The sequence below is a fragment of the Orycteropus afer genome, unplaced genomic scaffold (assembly GCF_000298275.1).
Source record: "Orycteropus afer afer isolate SDZICR_OR568_19922 unplaced genomic scaffold, OryAfe1.0 scaffold00013, whole genome shotgun sequence".
Taxonomy (NCBI): Eukaryota; Metazoa; Chordata; class Mammalia; order Tubulidentata; family Orycteropodidae; genus Orycteropus; species Orycteropus afer.
In genome coordinates this window covers 4,762,903-4,785,320 of record NW_006921600.1, presented here as the reverse complement: position 1 = coordinate 4,785,320, position 22,418 = coordinate 4,762,903, and the positions used below count along the sequence as shown (strand labels likewise).

General features: G+C 35.6%; 1 protein-coding gene across 1 annotated transcript in view; it reads right to left on the bottom strand.

The window, feature by feature from the left end:
- Positions 1-22,418, bottom strand: part of USH2A (usherin) — a 1,482,371-nt gene that overhangs the window by 657,391 nt on the left and 802,562 nt on the right. The window contains exons 32-34 of the mRNA XM_007952540.1: positions 16,353-16,512; positions 14,246-14,417; positions 6,423-6,570 (exon numbers count right to left, since the gene is read on the bottom strand). Of these exons, the coding sequence (XP_007950731.1) occupies positions 6,423-6,570; positions 14,246-14,417; positions 16,353-16,512 (480 nt within the window). The remainder of the gene's footprint in view (positions 1-6,422; positions 6,571-14,245; positions 14,418-16,352; positions 16,513-22,418) is intronic.

Below are 22,418 nucleotides of genomic sequence, written 5' to 3'. Positions count from 1 at the left end.
CTTCTTAAAATACTAAAACTAGTACTATATATATATAGTAACTTTTTCTAATTTACAGAAAATGAGAAAAGATAACATGTATCTCCATTTCAGATTTCCATTTATGCAAAGAAAGTATGGCATCCTTGTCTTCTTTTTTGTATAAATTTTATTCATTTTGTTGTTATTGTTGGAGAATATTCAGAGCAAACCATAGACACAAAATCAACTTTTCTACATGTACAATTTAGTGATATTGATTACATTCTTTGAATTGTGCAACCCTTTTCATCCTATTTTTCTAAATTATTTCTCTTTAACATTAATTCACTGCCCACTAATGTTGCTGTCGAGTATTTGATTTGTTGTGAATTTGATCCCATATAGATAGTTCCTAAAAGAGCATTATGCTCAAGACAGATCTATTTTACTAGTTAAGTTATTGTTTGATTTAAGGAGCTTTGGTGGCGCAGTGCTTAAAGCATTTGGCTGCTAATGAAAAGGTAACGGTTCCAACCTACCAGCTGCTCCTCAGGAGAAAAATGAAAGATTTACAGCATTGGAAACCCTATGGGGCAATTCTACTCTGTCATATTGGGTCTCTATAAGTCAAAATTGATTCTACGGCAATGAGTTTTTTACTGTTTGATTTTAAGATGACTTCACAGACATTTTTGGTATAAGATTTAAATATTATCACAGGGCAATAATTTGAGGTGTTCATCCAAATTTCATGGTTCTGAGAAGTATGGAGTCCATGAAAATTTGAAATTTTGTTCTTTATTTTCCTCCTTTTGATCAAGGTTCTTATATGGAATCTTTGTTCAAAATGTTTAGCATTGGTATCCAGGTACCATCCAGTTCTGGTCTCATGACAAAGGAGGCATTTAGCAACACATTTCTCATCCTCTTCCCATTCCTAACTCTCCTTCTCTCTCTACTACTCTAGAAGAATAGAGACCAATTGTCAGACCTTTGATAGCTGCTTACATGCTTTTAAAGCCTCAGGTACTATACAATGAACTAGGAGGCAGAACAGAAGCATTATACAATTATTAGAACAATTAACTTGGATGTCCCATGAAACCATGACCCTATACCTCCAAACTAAGAAACCACATCCCATGAGATTTTTTATTTTACTTAAAAGTTACTCTTTTTGTTGCTGTGTAAATATATCTATAACACAACTTTTCCCAATGCAATTTTTTACAGGTATAAAACTTATTGACGGCAATTACAATAATCAGTTGTGTAACTCTACACTTAATCAAGGTGATGTTTCCATCATCATTAACTCCTTTTGCCTCCTTCCCTCCTGCCCCTAGTTCCCACTAATAAACTTCGTTCTGCATACATTTGCCTTTTCTTGTCTTTTTATATAAATCAAGTCATACAATATTTGTCCTTTTGTGATTGGCTTATTTCACTCCAGCTCCATCCACACTGTAGCAAGTATCGAGCCTTCATTTATCTTTCTGGCTGAGTGGTATTCCATTGTATGATCACATTTTGTTTCTCTATTCATCTTTTGATGGGCATTTAGGTTGTTTCTACCTCTTGGCTATTGTGTATAATGCTGCAATGAACATTGTTGTCCAAATCTCTGTTGGACTCTCTGCTTTCAAATGTTTGGGGTATATATGTAGAAGTGAAATTGCTGAGTCATTTTTAGTTTTTTGAGAAACTACAACACTATTTTCCACAAAAGTTATACCATATTTTATTCCCACCAGCAACGGGCAAGAATTATAATTTCCCCATATCCTTAAGAATATTTGTTATTTTCTGTTTTGTTTATTTTAGCCAAGGTTGGGCAATCTACTTCCATAGTGATATCACCTCAGAAACCCAAAGAGGGGTCGCTATGAGTTGGGTCCAACTCGATGGCACATAACAACAACAACAGTAGCAGTGAAATGGTATCTCATTGTGGTTTTGATTTGCGTTTCTCTGATGACTAATGAGACTGAGCATCTTTTCATGTTTTTGGTGGCAATTTGAATGTCTTCTTCAGTGAATTATCCATTCAAGTCCTTTGTCTATTTTATGATTGGGTTAATGGGCTTTGCGCTGTTAAGTTGTCAAAACTTTATATATATTTCGGTTATTTGATTCTTGTCAGAGGTATGGTTTCTGAAGATATTCTCCTAGTTGGCAACTTGCCTTTTCACATTTTTGGTAAAGCCTTTTGAATAACAAAATTTTTATTTTTATTTGTTTTGTCTTTTACTGTTTGTGCTCTTGCTATTATATTAGATTATTCATTTTGAAAACTAGGCCTGACTGCATTGCCCCAGCCTATTCTAAGAATTTTATAGTTTTAGTTTGCACATTTGGGTCCTTAATCCACTTTGAATTTGTTTTTGTGCATGGTATGAAGCACAGATCCTGTTTTATTTTTCTGCAAACGCAAATCCAGTGTTCTCAGCACCACTTATTAAAATAATAATTAACTATAATGTTGGCTGTTGGCTTTTCATATATGCCGTGAACAATATTGAGGAATTTCCCTTCTATTTCAGTTTTCTTTCCCCATTAAAGGACTTAGCACCCTTGTCAAAATAATTTAATCAAAGATGTGTAGGTTCAATTCTGGACTCTCAATTCTATTCCATTTGTCTGTGTACCTATTGTTGTACCACTGCCAGGCTGTTTTGATTACTGTAGCTGCTTGCTCCACTGCCATCAAGTTGATTTCAACTCAGTGACACTTTTAGGACAGAATAGAACTTCCCCAAAGGGTTTCCAAAGCTGTACATTTTTATGGAAGCAGACTGCCTCATCTTTATCTCATGGAACAGGTGGTGGGTTTGAACCACTGATCTTTTGGTTAGCAGCCCAATGCTTTAACCACTATGCCATCAGAGATCCTTATAACTGTATGTTGTTGTTGTTGTTGTTGTTGTTGTTGTTGTTGTTATGTGCTGTTGAGTTGGACCCGACTCATAGCGACCACTCCTTGGGTTTCCGAGACAGTATCATTACGGAAGTAGATTGCCCGATCTTCCTTCCGAGGAGTGGCTGGTGGGTTTGAACCACCAGCTTTCTGGTTAGCAGTCAAGTGCCTTAGGCACTACGCTACCAGAGCTCCCTATAACTGTATAGTATGTTTTAAAATCAGGAAGTATGCATCCTCCTACTTTTTTTTTTCCTTCTCTTTAAACATAATTTTAGCTATTCAGTGCCTCTTTTTATTTCATATAAAGTTGAGGATTTGTTTTTCCATTTCTATAAAGAAGGCTGTTGGAATTTTGACTGAGATTGTGTTAAATCTATAGATCGCTTTGAACAGTACTGAGATCTGAAATTTATTAATTTTCCAATCCATGAACATGGAATATCTTTCCATTTAAATTAAGTTTTATTGTATCTCTTTCAATAGTGTTTTAAAGTTTTCACTGTATAAGTCCTTCACAACACTGGTTAGATTTATTCTTAGGTATTTTAGTCTCTTAGATGCTACTGAAAATGGAATTCCCTTTCAGATTTCTCATTGCTTGTGCATAGAAACCCAAGTAATTTTTGTTTGTTGACCTTGTACCCTGATACTTTGCTAAGTTTCTCAATTAGCTCTGGAAGTTTTCCTGTGGACTCTTTGGGATGGTCTATGTAGAGAATAGGAGCTCTGATAGTGTAATGCCTAAGGCGCTTGACTGCTAACCAGAAGGATGGCGGTTCAAACCCACCAGCCACTCCTCGGAAGGAAGGTTGGGCAATCTATTTCTGTAGTGATACTGCTTTGGAAACCCAAGGAAGAGTTGCTATGAGTCAGGTCTGACTCAACGACACATAACAACAACAACAACAACAACAATATATAGAATTATATAATCCACAAAAAGAGATAATTTTACTTCTTTTCCAACCTGGGTACTTTTCTTTTTCCTTGTCTTAATGTTCTTGCTAGGACTTCTAATGCAATATTGAGTAGAAGACGTGAAACCAGACACTCTTATCTTCTTCCCAATTTCAAGGAGAAAGTTTTGAATCTTTCTCCATTAAGTATAATGTTGGCTGTTGGCTTTTCATATATGCTGTGAACAATATGGAAGAATTTCCCTTCTTTTTCAGTCTTTAGAGTTTTCATTAAAAAAAAAAAAAAAAAAGTGTTGGATTTTATCAAATGCTTTTTCTGCATCCTTAAAGATGATCATGTGGTTCTTTTCTTTGTTCTACTGATGTGGTGTAGTATGTTGATTGACTTTCCAATGTTGAATAATCTTTGCATTCCTGGAATAAATTCCACTTGGTCACAATGTATGGCTCCATTAATATTCTGTTGATTCTTTTTGCTAATTTTTTGTTGAGGATTTTTGCATCTATGAGATATCGGCCTATAGAGGCACTTAAACAATATTGGTGACAATTCTTATCTAAATGTTTTGCAGAATTTCACAGTGAAGCCATCTAGTCCAGCACTTTTTTTTTTCTTGGAAGATTTTTGATCAATGGTTAATCTCTTTAGTTGTTATAGGTCTGTTGAAACTTTCTATTTTCTGTTGAGTACATTTGAGTAGGTTGCATGCTTCTAAGACTTTGCTCACTTTATCTACATTTTCCAGTTTGTTGTCATACAGATCATAATATTCTGTTATAATTCTCTTTATTACTATCAAAAATAAAGGTCAGTTTTAGTTTCCTCTCTTTCATTTTTTATTTCAGTTATTTACATTTTTTCTTTTCCTTTTCAGTCTAACTCAAGGTTTGCCAACTATATTAATCTTTTCAAAGAAAACCAGTACTTTTTGAATACTTAACCATTGCCTCTCCCATACATAAATATATACAAAATTCTCAAAATTCTGTTTTGATTACGCAAGTTTTGAAATATAATGAAAAATTTTCATAAATCTCCAATATCAGATTTTTTTCTTGCTCAGTTAATATATTTTTAAAATCACTTTTAAGTGCACAAATAATAATAAGTCATTGCCTTTAAGTATGCAAATCATAATAATCAAAGATTCTTTGAAGAGTGGAAAGAGTTTTCTAGTTAATCTAAGATTCTAAATCAGTTGTAGTCCCAGTTACAACTACCAAGTAGGATTATGAGAAATGCTCTACGATACAAATCATGGAATGGCATTTAACAACAATATAATTAGAATAAATTATTTTTCATATTCATTGTCATGTGTGGACTAGATTTCTTTGTAGAGTAGAAAGTGTGACACAATTTTTGACTGCTTACTATAAATATCAAATAGATAGCCATTTATTTTTATTAGGAAATTTGTAATAGTACAGGAATAACTTCAATAGCAAAGATAATCACTCACTCTAATTATTAGAGCTTTCCCCATTACCTCAAGTATACCCATTGCATTTGCCAAAAGTTTAATTAAAATGAGATGACTAGAATAGTTAGTATCTTAGTAAACATAAGACAAACTAAAAAAACTGCCATGCTTTTTTTCCACACGTATTGGCTATGCTCAAAGAGGCTATATCAGTTCTAAATAATGAGTTACCTAAAACAGTTTCTGTTGTTGTTGTTGTTGTTATTTGCCGTCGAGTCGGCCCCGACTCATAGCGACCCCTCCTTGGGTTTCCGAGGCAGTATCACTACGGAAGTAGGATTGCCCAACCTTCCTTCCGAGGAGTGGCTGGTGGGTTTGAACCGCCAGCCTTCTGGTTAGCAGTCAAGTGCCTTAGGCACTATGCTACCAGAGTTTCTAGGATACAAAAAGTCTTCTTGATGTTTGTCTCAAAAAGGAACAGAATTTGACATCATTGATAGAGGTATCAGTACGGAACAATGACACTATGTTGTATGAATCTCAAAGATATTTCCAATAAATGAATAAAGCCATTTTTAACCAACATTATTATTTATATTTTGTAATAAACTATTATTATAGAAAGTTTAACTGGTTGCTTAATTCTTTAAATTGTGGAAAGATGTGTATTTCATTCAGAATTACACATGATCCATTTCAGTTAAATAAGTATTATTCAGAGCTTGCTGAAATACTTATAAACAGTATTGTAAAAATATAGAGTTCCAGTAACCTCTTTTAAGATAAATGTATTAAATCAAAAGCATTGTGAAATATAATATGCACATGAACTTTCCACCTCTCTACTTCTTCAAGAAAGAAGTAATGGCTGTCAAAACAGCAGTCATAGAAAAGACAATGTCACTCTCACAGCAGCATTCCTTGGGAATCCTTATTTGTTCTCCTTACCTTTCCTGAAGCACATAAAACAATAAGATGCAGTACACAAGAACTATCAAAAGGGAGCACTTTTGAGCCGCCAAAATTGTGTGTTAGCCTAAAAGCCACAATCTCCCAACTACAGACAATGATACTATCTCAGGTATTTTATGTGCTAAAATGATCATTAAAAATTAAGCACCACATATAAGCTGCCATTTAGAATATTAATTTACCTTTACTAATCATCTTTTTAACTTGAGGCTAAAAGAGTTCACTTACCATTCGGATATTCAGGCTCAGTCCAGGAGATGTTAAAAGAGTCAGGTGAATATGAGCACGCTCTGGGGGTCGCAACTCCTTCTGGAACACTCTCGTCAGTGAGGGCCTCACTGGCCTCACTCACAGTGCACCCACCACCCGTGCAAGCCTAAAGAGAGATGCAAAAAAAAAAAAAAAATTCACTCTGGGACCCAAAAGTTTAGAGGAGCATTGAAGAAAGGGAATTTGTAACGAGAATTCAGATAATGCTTCTCTTAATCCCACTTCCAAATAAATTTTATTTCAGTGCTGAGGTTTGACATTTAATTCATTTACTTTTTAGGACAGGAGTCAGCCAAATCCAGATTTTAGGAAATATCTAAATGTATAAATGTATGAATTATAAATATATGAAGCCTAGAGATGCACGACATGTTTTGACTGGATGAATAGCCCTGCTGAAATCAGCATTGCCCAAAGGTTCCCATACTCAATTAAACACACACACCCACACACAGTCACTCCATGAGAAGAATACTGGAGACATTATGAAGACTATTTCAGGATAAAACAAGTGATTTCTTAAAAAAAATAAAAAGATGTATAGCAAATATAACTGCTTTTTTATTCTATAGTGTGACTGATCTATTAAGAGTATAGTACAATATGAAATTGAATAAAACAATAATTCACATAAATCAATCAATACAAAGCAATTGTTGAGTGACTATTTAATGGTTAAATGAGCCAAATCATTTACTTAGTTGCCAGAAGAGATCGCTTCAATACATGACTGCAAAAATTAGATGATCACAGAAAGCCCTTTTCCTAATAAAGGAAGCACTAATGCCAATAATGTTACTTGAATGTTAAAAATATTCAGAAGCCTGTATAAGTGCACTTTCATCATAAACTGAAAATACTCCAAAGTATATGAAGTGTATCAGTAAAATATGTTGCTACCTATAAGCATTTCTCCATGAAATTGAGACATACATAGGGCTTTCCAGCCTAGATTCGCTGACAAATATTGGCAATGATATCCTCATATACAGCAATATTTGAAAAACCAAACATAAGTTTTGTACAGTATCTCTGTAGGTTACAGTTTTGATTTACACAATGAAATTTAAAAACCTTTCGAAGAGCACTAAATTTTCTCAAAAGCAGTAGGAAAATTAAACTAAGTCATAGAACAATGTAAAAAAAAAAGCAGGCAGTTATTTGGGTCATTTTCATGGAAGATAATTACGTAAAAATTAAAAATTATAAGAAGATATTTCTCAGGACTCATCCCCTACTTTTAAGTTTGATATTTTGAAAATGAACCTTTGATACTTAAAGCAATAGATTTTCTTTTTCTAAAAATAGATAGTTCTAAAAATAGAGTGATTTTTTAATAGATTTTTTTATATTGAAGTACAATACTTTCTGCAAAGTTGTTGCAAATAATTGCAAATTCTTCATTGTAAGTATAAATAACAATAAAAGGGATCTATAAACATGGTGATCAATCTCACTTCCTATTTGAAGAATGCAGCAGGATCATGTGTCTTCAGAATAATGTCTCATCAGCTTCAGTAAGTTTCAGGTGGGTTAAATTGTCACCTACACATTCAATTGCCTTAAGATCAGGGATCTAATTAACCTCTGTGGGTTTCCTCTAATTCTTGGCTGTGGCATGTGCATATATATGTAAGAGATAAACCAAACTCCTCCTGAGAATGGAATCTTTGCAAATAAAGAAGAATCAATGGAACATGTGGCCCCGACTCAAACCTCGGACATGCCCTTTGGTAGACTGAGAAATAACTACCTGATGATTAAAATAGAAAAATTTACTAAAAAGGAAAAAAAAAAAATCAAATGTACTAAAAGTGCATCAGAAAACCTGGAAGAAAAAGAGGTCATATGGGACGACTAAATTATCAAAGGAAAAATGGTCAAAAGAGCATTCTTTCTAGTCAATCACAAATAGATGAAATCTGTCCACTTGTATTTTCTAGATTTTGTTTTTTCTTGGAAAAAAAAATTGCTGCAGCGCTTTATTGTTAAACTCGTAACTTACTGAGATTTGATTCTGATGGTCTGTTTGCCACCATTCTTTTTCTCATTCACATCCTAAGTAATTTCCCTTACTATGTCGCCCCATGGGAGCTCTGGTAGCATAGTGTCTAAGGCACTTGACTGCTAACCAGAAGGCTGGCGGTTCAAACCCACCAGCCACTCCTGGGAAGGAAGGTTGGGCAATCCTACTTCCATAGTGATACTGCCTCGGAAACCCAAGGAGGGGTCACTATGAGTCGGGGGCCGACTCGACGGCAAATAACAACAACAACATGTCTCCCCATAGCATAGTGCCTAAGGCACTTGACTGCTAACCACCAGCCACTCCTCAGAGGGATGTTTGAGCAATCTACTTCCGTAGTGATACCACCTCGGAAAGCCAAGGAGGGGTCGCTATGAGTCGGGTCCGACTCGATGGCACATAACAACAACAACAACAATCTCTCCCCAAAGAAATATATAATTAGATATTTTTGCAAATAGAGTGTGAATTAAAATTTACTTTGTTTTGAGGATTTCAGGAAGCCCTTTGAGATAAATGAAGACACTCTGGTTTGGAAAGACTATTTTTTGAACTATGTCATCAGAGATAGGTATACTAGTAACTTGATCAAGAAAACCAAAGAAACCAAAGTCACTGCTGTGGAGTTGGATCTGCCTCATAGCGACCCCTCCTTGGGTTTCTGAGGTGGTATCACTACGGATGTAGCTGCCTAACCTTCCTTTTGAGGAGTGGCTGGTGAGTTTGAACCGCCAGCCTTCTGATTGGCACCCTAAAAATCCAAGGAGGTTGTGAGACAATTTTTCCTGAAAGTTGTGGTAGTTCAGTGTGTGTGTCAACTTGGCTGGGCCTGGTTGAGTGGCTGGGCAGCGGGATGTAGTATTCCTCATGATGAGACTGGTAATCAACTCCATGGTGGAATCTATTGTGAGCACCTGAGTAGCTGCCTTAGGCATGTCTTCTTCTTCATGTATATAAGGAGAAGCCTTGGGGCACAGTCTCTAGTTTACAGCACCCTTGAACCTTGAGTGTAGCTGTTGCTGTTGTTTAGCAATCTGCCATGCTCGGCTGACCTTGTGACTTTCAGTGGACTTGAACTAATGACCTGCCATGTGGTTTGGAAACATTGGGACTGTGCCATTTTATTTGTCAACCTTGAGCTTGTTAGTCTCAGCATTCAGTAGCTACCTGAGTGAAGAGATGCCTCTAGCTTCAGTGGGCCGGAAGCAAGAGGCAGAGCTGAAGCCCAAGGTCGAGGGGCTTTCACCCAGCCCCTAGAGCTTAGCTTGGCACTTTGAACTTGGACTTCTAGCCTCCTGAACTATAAGAGAATAAACTTCTGTTTGTTAAAATCATCCCATTTGTGGTATATTCTTGTCATAGTGGCACTAGGTAACCAGAACAAAAGTGAAACAATTTATAAAGGAGCTGATGAAATAACAGAATTTCCTGCAAAATATTTTATTTTGACTTGTCCATGTTACTTTTGTGTCCCTTTCGAGTAGTTAAATGAGCAGCATAATATTTTGGTTTCTTCAGTGAGAAAATAAATGTTCTTAAAGTTGTTTCCAACTTTGGTCTAATCTCACTAATGTCATCTAAGTGAAATCGAACCAATCAGTATCTAGTTTGACCTACCAGCACCAGAAACCACTGCATTCAAGGCAGTTGAATGCTGATTAAAATTTTAGTTTGGAAAAACTAAACAAAATAGTGGGATTGATTAAAGATGGCTTTACGAAATAGAAAGTCTTTGAAAGGCTCTGAGATAATAAAATCAGATATTTCAACCTAAGTCCGATAGTTTTCACCAATTAAAGCCATTAAAAAAAAATTCACAGGCAAAGTCATAACACTGCCTTGAAATAAATGGTAAGTAACTTTGGACCAAATAAGAGGTTTGATTTTGATACAATGAAAAGCATAATTAATAAAACTATATCTACTGTTTTTGAAACCATTACTATTAAGAAGCTCTCAAACTAGCATTCTCTTTCCCAGTAGTTTGTTTTCAGGTAAGTAGGGACTAAGTTGTTGAGTGAAGGAGCTCTGGTGGTGCAGTGCATGAGGTATTTGGTTGCTAACCAGAAAGTTGGTGGTTCAAACCCACCAGCTGCTCCACAGGGAAGATGAGGCAATCTACTTCTGTAAAGATTTACAGCCTTGGAAACCCAGTGGGGGTTGCTATGACTCAGAATAGACTCTATGGCAGTGGGTTGGATTTGGTTTTGGTAGGCTGTTGAGCGTGCCACATATTTTAAAGCATGTAAGCCATAACAATGCCATGATATCCATAAATAATCTTTTGAGAAACTAAACTCATCATTTCTGAGAATCTTTCCAGAAAATATATGTGACACTTAAAGTTCATCAAGTGGAAAGTGTCCAGCAGTCATATAAAAATTATAAAACCATATCTATATTGATGTCTGGCTGTATTAATAGCTCTTTATTTCATTGCTAATTCATTATTTTTATTATCGTTGTTGTTAGCTGTAGTTGAGTCAGCTCCAACTCATGCTGACCTAATGTATTATAACAGAAGAGAAATTGACCCTGTCCTGGGCCATGCACATCATTGCTATGTTTAAGCCCATTGTTGGAGATATTTTATCTCTATTAATATTTACCAAACTTCAACATATCCTTTGTTGAGTGTAATAACATGTTACACAGTTTCTTGCAGCAGAAACATTTACTTTGGAATCACATTGTCTTGGTTCTCCAGTGCTGCTATAACCGAAGAACCACAAGCCGATGGCTTTAACAGACTGGAATTTATTCTCTTACAGTTTAGGAGACTACAAGTCTGAATTTGGAGTGCCAGCTCTAGGAGCTGGGTGAAGACCCTCGAATTTGAGCTTCAGCTCTGCCCCCTCTTCTGGGCCCACTGGAGCTGGAAGCTCCTTCTGACTCATGTAGCTGCTAGCTGCTGAAGCTGATGAACTCAGTATCTACAGGTAAAAGGGCACAATCCCAAGATCGGCAGGCAACATGGCGTACTACTTGTTCATGTCCAAGAACAATCCCAAGATTGGCAGGTAACACAGCAGGCCAAGACTTGGCCAAATGCAAGGTCTAGACATACCAAAACTAGAAATCTTTCTCAAAACTTCTTCTTATATACTGGAAGCAGGTCACACCCTGAAGGCAGCTACTTAGCCTCTCACAGTAGATTCTACCAAGGAGATGATTACAATCCCATCAAGGGGAATAACTACATCTAGCTGCCTAGCCACTCAAAACCACGGTCCAGCTAAATTGACACACAAACTTAACTACCACTTATACACAGTTCCCAACTCCAACATTTTCCAGCCAATTATTTAATCAGAAGTCTCAGACTCTTTGAGAAATATATGAACTTGGTGCTCATTCATTCACTCAACAATTGTTGCTGAGCTCCAAGTTTCTACCAGGGATTATGGTAACTTTTAGGGATAAATTTTTGAACAATGCAGTCATTACCATTCAGGAGTTTATAATTCAGACAATTTGGGAAAATTAAATGAAACCACATGAATAATAAATCTACCATAAGCCTGGAGTAAATCAGAGTAGTTCAAACCCCCATGTGTATCTTCCTCTATTCCAAAGGCAGCTTCAAGTCTTTGTTATCTGTAGATTTTGTGTTCCAGCACTTAGTCAACATGTTGTAATGATCTATAAAAGCAACCCGGCTTGGCTGAGAACCTGCTCTCCATCAAGTAATCTAATGACCTTGAAAGCTAGTTATAATATTGAAACTGTGAAATATACAATAATTCTGCAATTAACCAGGATGAACCTAAAATGTTCTGGCTCATTTAATTTACCAGTTAACAGAATTAAGTTAAAAAAAAAAAATTAGTTAAAAACTTCCTGATAACTATAGCATATGTTCTGCTCTCCTACATACAATAAAATTGGAAATAATTATGTGCAAGCTTCTTTCTCCACCAAGAGTTAAGGTAAAGACTTCTACCTCTTCATGGCATCCTGCATCAACATTATGCGGTGGCTGACAGCTCTTGTTTGACTCCACAGAATATTGTCCAGGGGTCACCTTTTTAGCATCACAGAATTTTAGGGCTCAAAGAGACATTAAAAATCATTTAGTTAAATGTGCTAATTTTAGGCTTGAAGAAAATAAAACTCAGTGTGGTTAAGTGAATTTGCCTCAGGTCACACAGTGAAAGGGAAATCTGAAATAAAGCCCAGGGGAGCAGACTCCTGGTCTAGTGGTATTTATTTTTCTAGGTATTACAGATTTATAAAATATCGGAGATTGAGGTAAATTTTGTTTGACTCCCCAGCATATCCTAAAAATTGCCTTGGGAGCAGAACTTAGTTTCTTGTCATTTACTTCCTTCTGCTAAAAACCATGAATACCACAATTTCTGTTTAAGTTTGGTTGTTTCCCAGTGATTGAGACTTTTCTTGATTTTGATTTTACTACTGTTTTGAAAATAGGGAGACTTTCTGCATTAGCTTTTGAAAATCAAGTTAATACATTTTCACTTCTTGCATGAAAAAAAAAAATTATGAATAATCCAAGATGCTGTTTCAGAAACTTTTATGCTGTGCTGAACATCTAGGCACATAGAATCAGTTTTGAGTAGGATTTTTAACATGGTCTGATTGCCCTTGTTTTGTGATTTCAAGTCAGACAGTTAGCAGTAGTTGAAATACTTTATTTTCTCGTGGTATAATATTTAGAGCATTCAAGAGCATGTTAAGTAAAATGAATGCATGAACAGTGTCTACATAAATGTAAATTTATTCATAATCAAGAGCAGAATATTTTCTATGGCATTTATCAAAGCAAATATCCTTATATAGGTATTGCTATAAAATGAAGAGTGTATTTAAAACAAATAGGGACAATCTCATGTTTATATTCAGTTATTTTCAGATGTGCTATTAAACTTAAAAAAGCATTATATTTCATCAAAAAACAAAAGGAACTACTGAGTATAAATTCCACAGTAATATCAAGGTCTTTAAAAAGACCTTTGTGTAAAAGTGTTATTTTGCAGTAAAAATGCTATTGTCTGTCTACAAAAACCCCTAGACTATGTTCTTTCTGGGTTTTATTAAGTGATTGTTCTTTTGAGATAGAAGTATAATATAAGCCAGAATACAATAACAATCAAGAATATTTGGGGGTCATTTAAAGCATTTATAGGAGCTCTGGTGGTGCTGTGATTAAAGCATTGAGTTGCTAACCAAAAAGGTGGGTGGTTTGAACCAAGCCACTACTGCATGGGAGAAAGATGAGGCAGTCTGCTTCCATAAAGATTTACAACCTTGGAAACCTTGGGAACCCTACCCTGTCCTATAGGGTTGCTGAGTTGGAATCGACAGGATGGGTTTGGTTTTGAGTTTTAAATTTTCACTTAAAAATATAAGATAAAAATTTTCATTCAGTGCTTTATTTTTCAAATGAACACAAGGTCCACAGGGAAATAGCTATATTAATCCAAACATTTTAGAAAAAGCCATCAACAATCATGATATTCCATAAATAATAAAAAGTAATAATTCCTGATAATCCCAAATTAAATTTGGGAATATCTGCTGACTCAGATTGTTATTCTATCATTTTTCATAATATATAATGAATACATAGGTAATAGACCAACTTAATTTATAGTTAGGATGTGAAATGAGTTTTCAGTATAAATATCACTATTTGAGGTCTTTCCTTTTTTTACATGAGGGAGAGAGAGAAGATATAATAAAAGGAAGGGTAGCAGGGAAGGCAGATGGGGACAGAGAAGTAAAGTGAACTTACTTCCAACTTGATGAGATATTTATTACCAGGGAAAAGGTATCGTAGTGTGTGATCTTGAAAAAGTTCTGTACTGTTATAGATGACATCCCAAATGTTAAAATCATGCGTGTGATTTGAAATATATAATACGTAGCGCTCCAAAATTCCATTTACTTTCCTTGGTTGTTGCCACCTAGGAATGGAAAAATATAACTTTTGTATCATAATTCATTCAACTCAAACTGAAATGTGCAGGGTTTTTTAAGGACACATAGGAACTTATATTTGTGCCACTGTAAAAGCACTCTAAAAAAATTTCAACAGCACTTCATAAAGAAAAAAAAAACATTTATTAAATGTACTTATACTAAGTATTTACACTATTCTGAATAGTATAAAGAAAATAGGTCATAATCCTTGCCTCTATTTATAAGTTTAATTATCTAATAATACAAAAAGGAGCCCTGGTGGCATAACTGTTAAGCATTCGACTGCCACCTAGCAAGAGAAAGATGCAGGGATCTACTTCTGTAAAGATTCCAGCCAAGAAAGCTCTATGGGGCAGTTCTACTCTGTCACGTGGGATGGCTATGAGACAGAATCAACTCCAAACAACAACTGAGATAATAATTAAAAAATGTCTATGGGTGAATACTTGAAGTTAAAGTGTGAAATAAAATTTGGGAGAACCAGAATTTCTAAGAACCTATGGCAGTAGTGCCTAAGGTATTTGACTGCTAACCAAAAGCTTGGTGGTCCAAACCCACCAGCTGCTCCACAGAAGGAAGATGGGGCAATCTACTTCCATAAAGATTTAGCACCTCAGAAACCCAATGGGCACCTACTGGTAAGAGTCAGAATTGACTCCATGGCAGTGAGTTTTTGTTTTTTTTAAATGTGGAAGGGGAAAGAGTTAAAACTATGTAATTGTCTTGGAATACCCATTAATCAAACATTGAATTGATATGTGTAACTTTAGACTACAATAAAGTTTAGTCTTAGAGGAACTGAGGTAGTCAGACAAGACTTCCTGAATGAGGTGACACATTAAGTAGATACGTAGGTTTATACTTAATATATGGATTGGATTTGAATAGGCAGAAAGAAGAATGGGGAGCTTTCCAGATAATGAAAATGAATTAGAATATGCAGGTGGGAGTAAACAGGACAGCCATGGAAGAGACAAGCAATTGGTACATTAAAAAAATACATAAAATATAGTAAGAAATCTTTTTGGATAAGTAATGTGGGCTTGGTTTATGAGCACACTAAAAGTCAATGGGAGAATTTAGACTTGGGAGAATAGGATCATAAATCATGGTGTTTTTCAACTTGAAATAATGACATAATTTATTCAGTCCAAAGTCCTTTTGTAGATGAGAGAATGGACACTGAGAGAAATGAATGAATAAGTATTAATTGTATTAAATTAAAAGTATTAATTGGTGATAAGGCCAAAGCTTAAAGAGAGGTCTCATAAATTTCAGTTCAATGTTACAATATTTCTTCTCTTTCATGTATTAGGAAATGGGCAAGAATCAGTAGTTTCAGAAATAATCTGAACATGCCTACATTTGAGTGTTCTTTTTTTGAGTTCAACTGCAAGGGGATAAGATGATCCTGGTTTATACTTCAAAAGAAATCTCTCTCTCTCTCTCTCTCTCTCTCTCTCTCTCTGTCTCTCTCTCTATATATATGTACACACACACACATATGTGTGTGTATGCATATATTTATGTAAAACCAAACCAAATTCACTGCCGTCAAGTTAATTCTACTCATATAGCAACCCCTCCTTGGGTTTCTGAGGCAGTATCTCTAATTCCAAATTATCATACAAAATGCACCACATATTAGAAGCTCAAAGCAGTCATTTAAGTGGTCAGTTTTTCTGTTATTGAAGTTTGCACAGAATCTGTGCGCATATGTAGCTCAGCCTGATTACATAAAGACAAAATGGAAATTAAGTTGGCAAGTGATAATCAAAGGTTCCCAGAACCACTGAACTAATCATTTCTATGCATTTAATCACAATAAAGTTAATTTTATGTCACAAGCCCTTCTCCTGATTGAACTCACTCGATTCTTGTATGCAGCAGTATGTAAAAGACACAACATTTGTACTTACTGTACATATATAGTTCTAGAATCCAAGACGGTCAAAATCGGTGATTCTACATGTTCTGGTGGTAGCTGTGCTGTGTACAGTTTGACCCAGGAACTGTTTGTGCATCCCACATGTGTACATGCACTCAGCAGAAACTGGTGAGGCGTAAATACTGCTAAATCTAAGCGGTATGGGGAAATGAGAATTTATTTACAATCATACTTTTTATTCAGGTAATCTAACTTGTTCTCTACATTCCTACTTCTTGGAATTCCTAAAGTAAAATTTTAAATACAAATAAACCAATGGCAATCAAAATCAACAGTAATAAAGTAAAGATTGTTTTATCTCTTAAATATACTGCAATCATGTCTAGATAGGCAAGTGTCAGTCAAACTCTTCTTCATTTTAACAATTTGACTATTTTCTTTATGTCTGTGATCAGGTAAATTGTTTTCTGAGCTTAGTACTAACTAGTTCAATGGATCTGTTAAAAAAATAAGTGAGACATTTAAATTATTTTAAAAGTATATTTGAAGACAATAAGAGTTGCTTTTGAAATGCAAATACATAGCACTTAGCAATGACTTTGCACATGCAATTCCTCTGTCAGAAGTCCTTTTTTCCCCTTGTCCTCCTGACCTTCAAGTTGTCCAGGTTCAGTGCAAATGCTAGTTTCTTTCTAAAGATATCCCTAACACTTCCTGCTAGTGATCCCTGGCATAAGCTGGAGCTGTTATCCTTTCCTCTGTTTACCACTGTACTTTGCACACACCTTTAGTTTAGCATTTCTAACAGTGTGCTGTAATTATTTATATACTATACTATCTCATCTGCTAGACCGACCACTTTGAAGGAAGGAATTGTGCTATATTTTCTTTGCAATCTTATCAACTAGTACCATGGGTGGCATGTTATAGGTTTTAATATATATATTTGAAAAAAATTGATAGTTAATGAATGAGGTAAGTTAGATGCTGTTGTGAGCTCTGGTAGCCTAGTGCGTAAGGCATTAGACTGCTAAACAGAAGACTGATGGTTTAAACCCACCAGCCACTCCTTAGAAGGAGGTTGGGCAATCTACTTCTGTAGTGATACTGCCTCAGAAAGCCAAGGAGGGGTCGCTATGAGTCAGATCCGACTCGATGGCAGTGTGTATGGTATGGTATATGGTAGATGTAGTTGAGCTAGGTATGAAAGATGACCAAGAGAGTAGAACAGTACCCTAGACAGAAATAATCTCTCCCTCTGCTGAACTCTCCTTTGTACTTTATATTTATCTACCTTTCTAATGGATACCATGTTCCCTGGCATTAGAATAAACTAATCTGTAATTTACTAACTCAGTTCTGAAATTCTCTGAACATTGCATTTATGAAGATATACACTTAGTAATTATTTTGTTTATTGAATCTAACCAAAGTTCAGTAAACTTTATAAAGATATAAACATTGTTCATACTTTTACAGTACCAGAAATAATTGTTATTTTCTATAATGTATTTGAAATAAATCAATCACGATTTAAGTAAGACATACTCTTAAATCTCATTAATAATGACTCATTACAATTTCATGTTTAACAGATTAATGAAATGCAACCTAATTTAGGCAGATATATTTTGAACTGCACTGACAGCACAGGTAAACTAGGAAAAGAACACTTTAATTTTCATGCAAAGAAACATCAGTTGGTAGGTAACCAAAAGAAAGGCAAAAGATAAATTTTACAAAATTAGTTACTCTAGAACCAAAAATGGTTATTAAAGAAAGATCCAACCCTCTTGATTAAACTTCACATTTTCACAGATTTTATGCCACAGATATCCAATAATGCCAAGTTCAGGTGTGGCAACCCCAAGCAGTGTGGTCAGAAGATATATAGCAAGGACATTTCATTGTTATCCCTAGAATATTTAAAGCATTGTGAAGTTTATAGGTTAGTAAGATGTTGTCATCGAGAAAACAGAATGGCTTTAAGTGGAACGGCTACCAGGTTTTTATATATTAAATAGTGTTCCCCAAAAATATGTGTTAGAATCCTCCTAACCCTTATGCTTGTGGATGTAATCCTGTGTGGAAATAGGGACTTCTTTGTTATGTTAATTAGATCTTACCTGAGTAGGGTAGGTTCTAAATATAATCACTTCTGAGTTATAAAAACAGCAGATTAGACACAGAGACACCCACATATAGGGGAAGGCAGACACCGTGTGAAAATCATCTACAAGCTAAAGAATCAAGGAATACGCAAGAGTACCTAACAAGGAAAGTATACAAGTGGCAAAAGCCCTGCTTTGGACTTTTAGTCTCCAGAACTATGAGAGAATAAATCTCTGTTCTTTAAATCCATCCAGTTATGTTATTTGTGTTATAGCAGCACTGGGAAACTAAGACATAGAGTTTTAAGATGCTCATTCACTAATTCACTTACTCACTCACTGCCATCAAATTGATTCTGATTCATAGTGACCCCCTTGGGTTTCCAAGGCTGTAAATCTTTACAGAAGCAGACTGCCTCATCTTTCTCCCACAGAGTGGCTTAGGGGGTTCGAATCACCAACCTTTTGGTTAGCAGCCAAATGTCTTAACCACTGCACCACCAGAGCTCCTTTAAAGATGCAAGTGTTATATAATATGAAAAGTCCTGTGGAAAATGTAGGCATGCTGAGTAATTTTTGAAATCAAGGAAGGCCTTAATAATAAAGTGACATTTTGTGCAAAGACTTGAAGCAGTGAGGGTAAAATGTGAGAGGCTCTGGGTGGGAGATGGAGAGGATCATTTCAGGAAAGGTAACAGGAAAAGCACAGGCTTGAAGAGAAAAACACTCCTGGCATGTTTGAGAAATAGCAAGGAGGTCAATGTGGTCTGAGCAGAATAAATGAGGTAGAAAAATGTAAGATAGAACTTTAAAGAAAGACTAGATCATGTGGTCCTGAAGGTCATTGTAAGAATTTTCATTTTGATCCGTAGAATTCTATTTAAGAAGTTACTAGAGAATATTTAACAAAGTTGTGGCATGATATGACATAGATTTAGGAATATTACTCCGGCTGGTGGGGTACAGATTGTTGTGGCAAAAGTAAGTATGAAGACCACTTAAGAGGCTATAGTAATCATCAAGTAATTGGAGGCAATAAGAAGTAGGTGAATTCTGGGCAGCTGTTAAAGGAAAAGCTTCCAGTACTTTCCAGTGTATTGTAGGTATCCCAAATTGACTCCTAGGTTTTTGACCTAATGAAAGGAAAGAAGAAGTAACCACTAATTTGGTTGAAGAAGACCACAGGCAAACAGGTTTTAGAGGGGAAGATAGAGAAGTCAAGTGTTGGACCAGTAAGTTTGAGATGTTAATTAGACATCCCATTGTAGATGCCAGTTAGACCATTTGAATAAAAGCTTGAAATTCTGTAAGAAGATCTAGCTTGAGATACAATTTTGGATGCCATCATCATATAAATGGTATAATTTTAAAGTAGACTAGCAAATGAAATGTGTGTAAATAGAAAAGAGAAGAGATAATAAACAATAAAACTCTGCAGTCACATTAAGATGGCAGGGAGCAAATAATAACCAGGGAGACAGAGAAAGAATGACCAGTAACGTATTCAGAAAACAAAGTGAATGTGGTGTCCAGGATGTGAAGAAAGTGTTTTAAGGGTCAAATAAAATGAAGACTGAAAATTGACCATTGGGTCTAGCAATATAGCAGTCATTGACAATTGTGCCAAAGAAGTTACAGTGAAATTGTGAGCCTCAAATTCTGATCGGAGTAAAAATATGAAGGAACGGAGAAAGAGGAATTAGAGATACTGAACAAAAATAACTTTCCAAGAATTTTGTTATAGAGCAAGGCAGAGACATGAAGTAAGAGCTAGAAGGGAAGTGGAGTCAAAAGAAGAATTTTAAAAAATAATTTAAATGAGAGAAAAAAATGTGTTACATGCTGGTTGGTGGTTCAAACCCACCAGGCACTCCTCAGAAGGAAGACTGGGCAATCTACTTCCATAGAGAAACAGCCTCGGAAGCCCAAGGAAGGGTTGCTATGACTTGGAATCGGCAGTGAGTTTGTTTTTTTTGTTTTTTTATACTGATAAGGATGATCCAATAGAGAGAGCAGAATTGATAAATGGATAAAAGAGAGGAGAAATTTGGAGGAACTTTGTTCTTGAATATGTGAGGAAATGGAATCTAATACAAAAGTAGAGAGGCTGGACATAGTAGGAGCCAGGGGAGATAATCTGTAGTAACAGGAGGAAACGCAGACTAAATGGTTAAGCCCTAGACTACTAAGCAAAACATTGGCAGTTTGGACCCACACAAAGGTGCTTCAGAAAACAGATTTAGCAATCTGCTTCCATAAGATCTTGAAAATGCTACGGAGATATTCTACTCTGCATGCATGAGGTCTCCATGAATGAGAATTTACTTGACAGCAGCAACCAACAGCAACAACAGGAGGGAAAGCAGGCTAAATAGATGTGAATGTTGGTAGGTGAGTAGATGTGATGATAGGAATTTGTAAGGGTTCTCCTGTATCTGCTTCATTTTTTTTTTTTTCAGTGAAGATGGTCAGAAGACCATCAACTGAGAGTGATCTTTTGATTCCCCAGAATGCCAACTGAAGTGGATTGTCACCATCATTCTCTTAGAATGACTGCCTGTCAGTCTGTCATACTATGGTGGCTTATATTTTGCTACAATGCTGGAAGATATGCCACTGACAGCTCAAACACCAGCAGGGTCACCCAGACTAAGAGAGAGTAGGAAGAAAGGCCTGGCAATCTACTCCTGAAAATTAGCCAATAAAAACCCTATGGGTCACAACAGAATATAGTCCTATAGTGGTGGAATATAAACCTCTAAGTAAGAAGACACTGCACAACAGCTGCAACAGTGGACTCAAACGTAACAATGACCATAAAGATGGCACAGAACTGGGCAACAGTTTGTTCTGTTATACAGAAGGTCTCTATAAGTCAGGGCTGATGTGATGGCAATGAATAACCATGAATCCTACTTGACCTAATACCTGTTTACATATCCTCCTTCCTTTCATTCATTAGACATATTTCTGTTCCTCTAACACTACAATATCATATACCTTTGTATGCTACTCCTTCTAACTGAAATGTATTTTCTCTTTCCTCATACTTGGCTGGCTTTTTTTCATCCTTCAGGCTGATAAATCTCTGACTGGTCTTCCCTGATCATAAAACTAAGGTGGCTACTGCTATTCCCAAGTACTATATTTTTGCAAATAGCATGCCCAAGTGAATAACATATGCACACACAATGCACATAGTGCACGTAGGAAACAAACATGTGAGAGGGTTGTGAGGTTTCTAAAAAATGTACAATGAATATTATTTGTGTAAAAATATACTACTATGTTATATCACCTTGTTTCCTTATCATAATTACCAAAATAAATTCTCTTGTCATTTATTTCTTGACTTCATATAACTCTAGAAGAATGTATACTCCTTGAGTAAGAGATATTTTCTATCATTTTCAAAATGTTATCTCTAGGGTTAGCATGATGAATAATTGCATAGCTTTATTTATAGAATGCATGAATGGGAAAGAATAGAGGGGAAACCTCTGTGCCCCTCACCAGATTGCTGTTTCTCAGAAATAGACTAATGTCTAAGAATGTCGAAGATTTTCTAAGAAACTATGAGTATAATTTTCATACCAATTGAGGTTCTGTATTTGGGAAATAAAGGGAATTCACCATTAACAAAAAGAAAAAGGCAAAGTTATCTTAAAGCCATAGCATAATTCTCAAACACAGTGTTGCATAAAAGAGGTACGCCAACATGTTAACAGTGGTAATCTCAGAGTAGGGGCATATGGATGACTTTTTTGTTTTGTTTTGTATGGTTATGTATACATTTTAAAATTTCTCTTACATACATTGATATCATGGATGGAGAAAAAGGCCACCAATGGTCTATATATATATATATATATATATATATATATATACACACTCTGATAAAGATTAGGACTACAGGCTGCAGAATGGATTACATCTCAACATAAAGAAAACAAAAATCCTCACAACTGGACCAATAAGCAGCATCA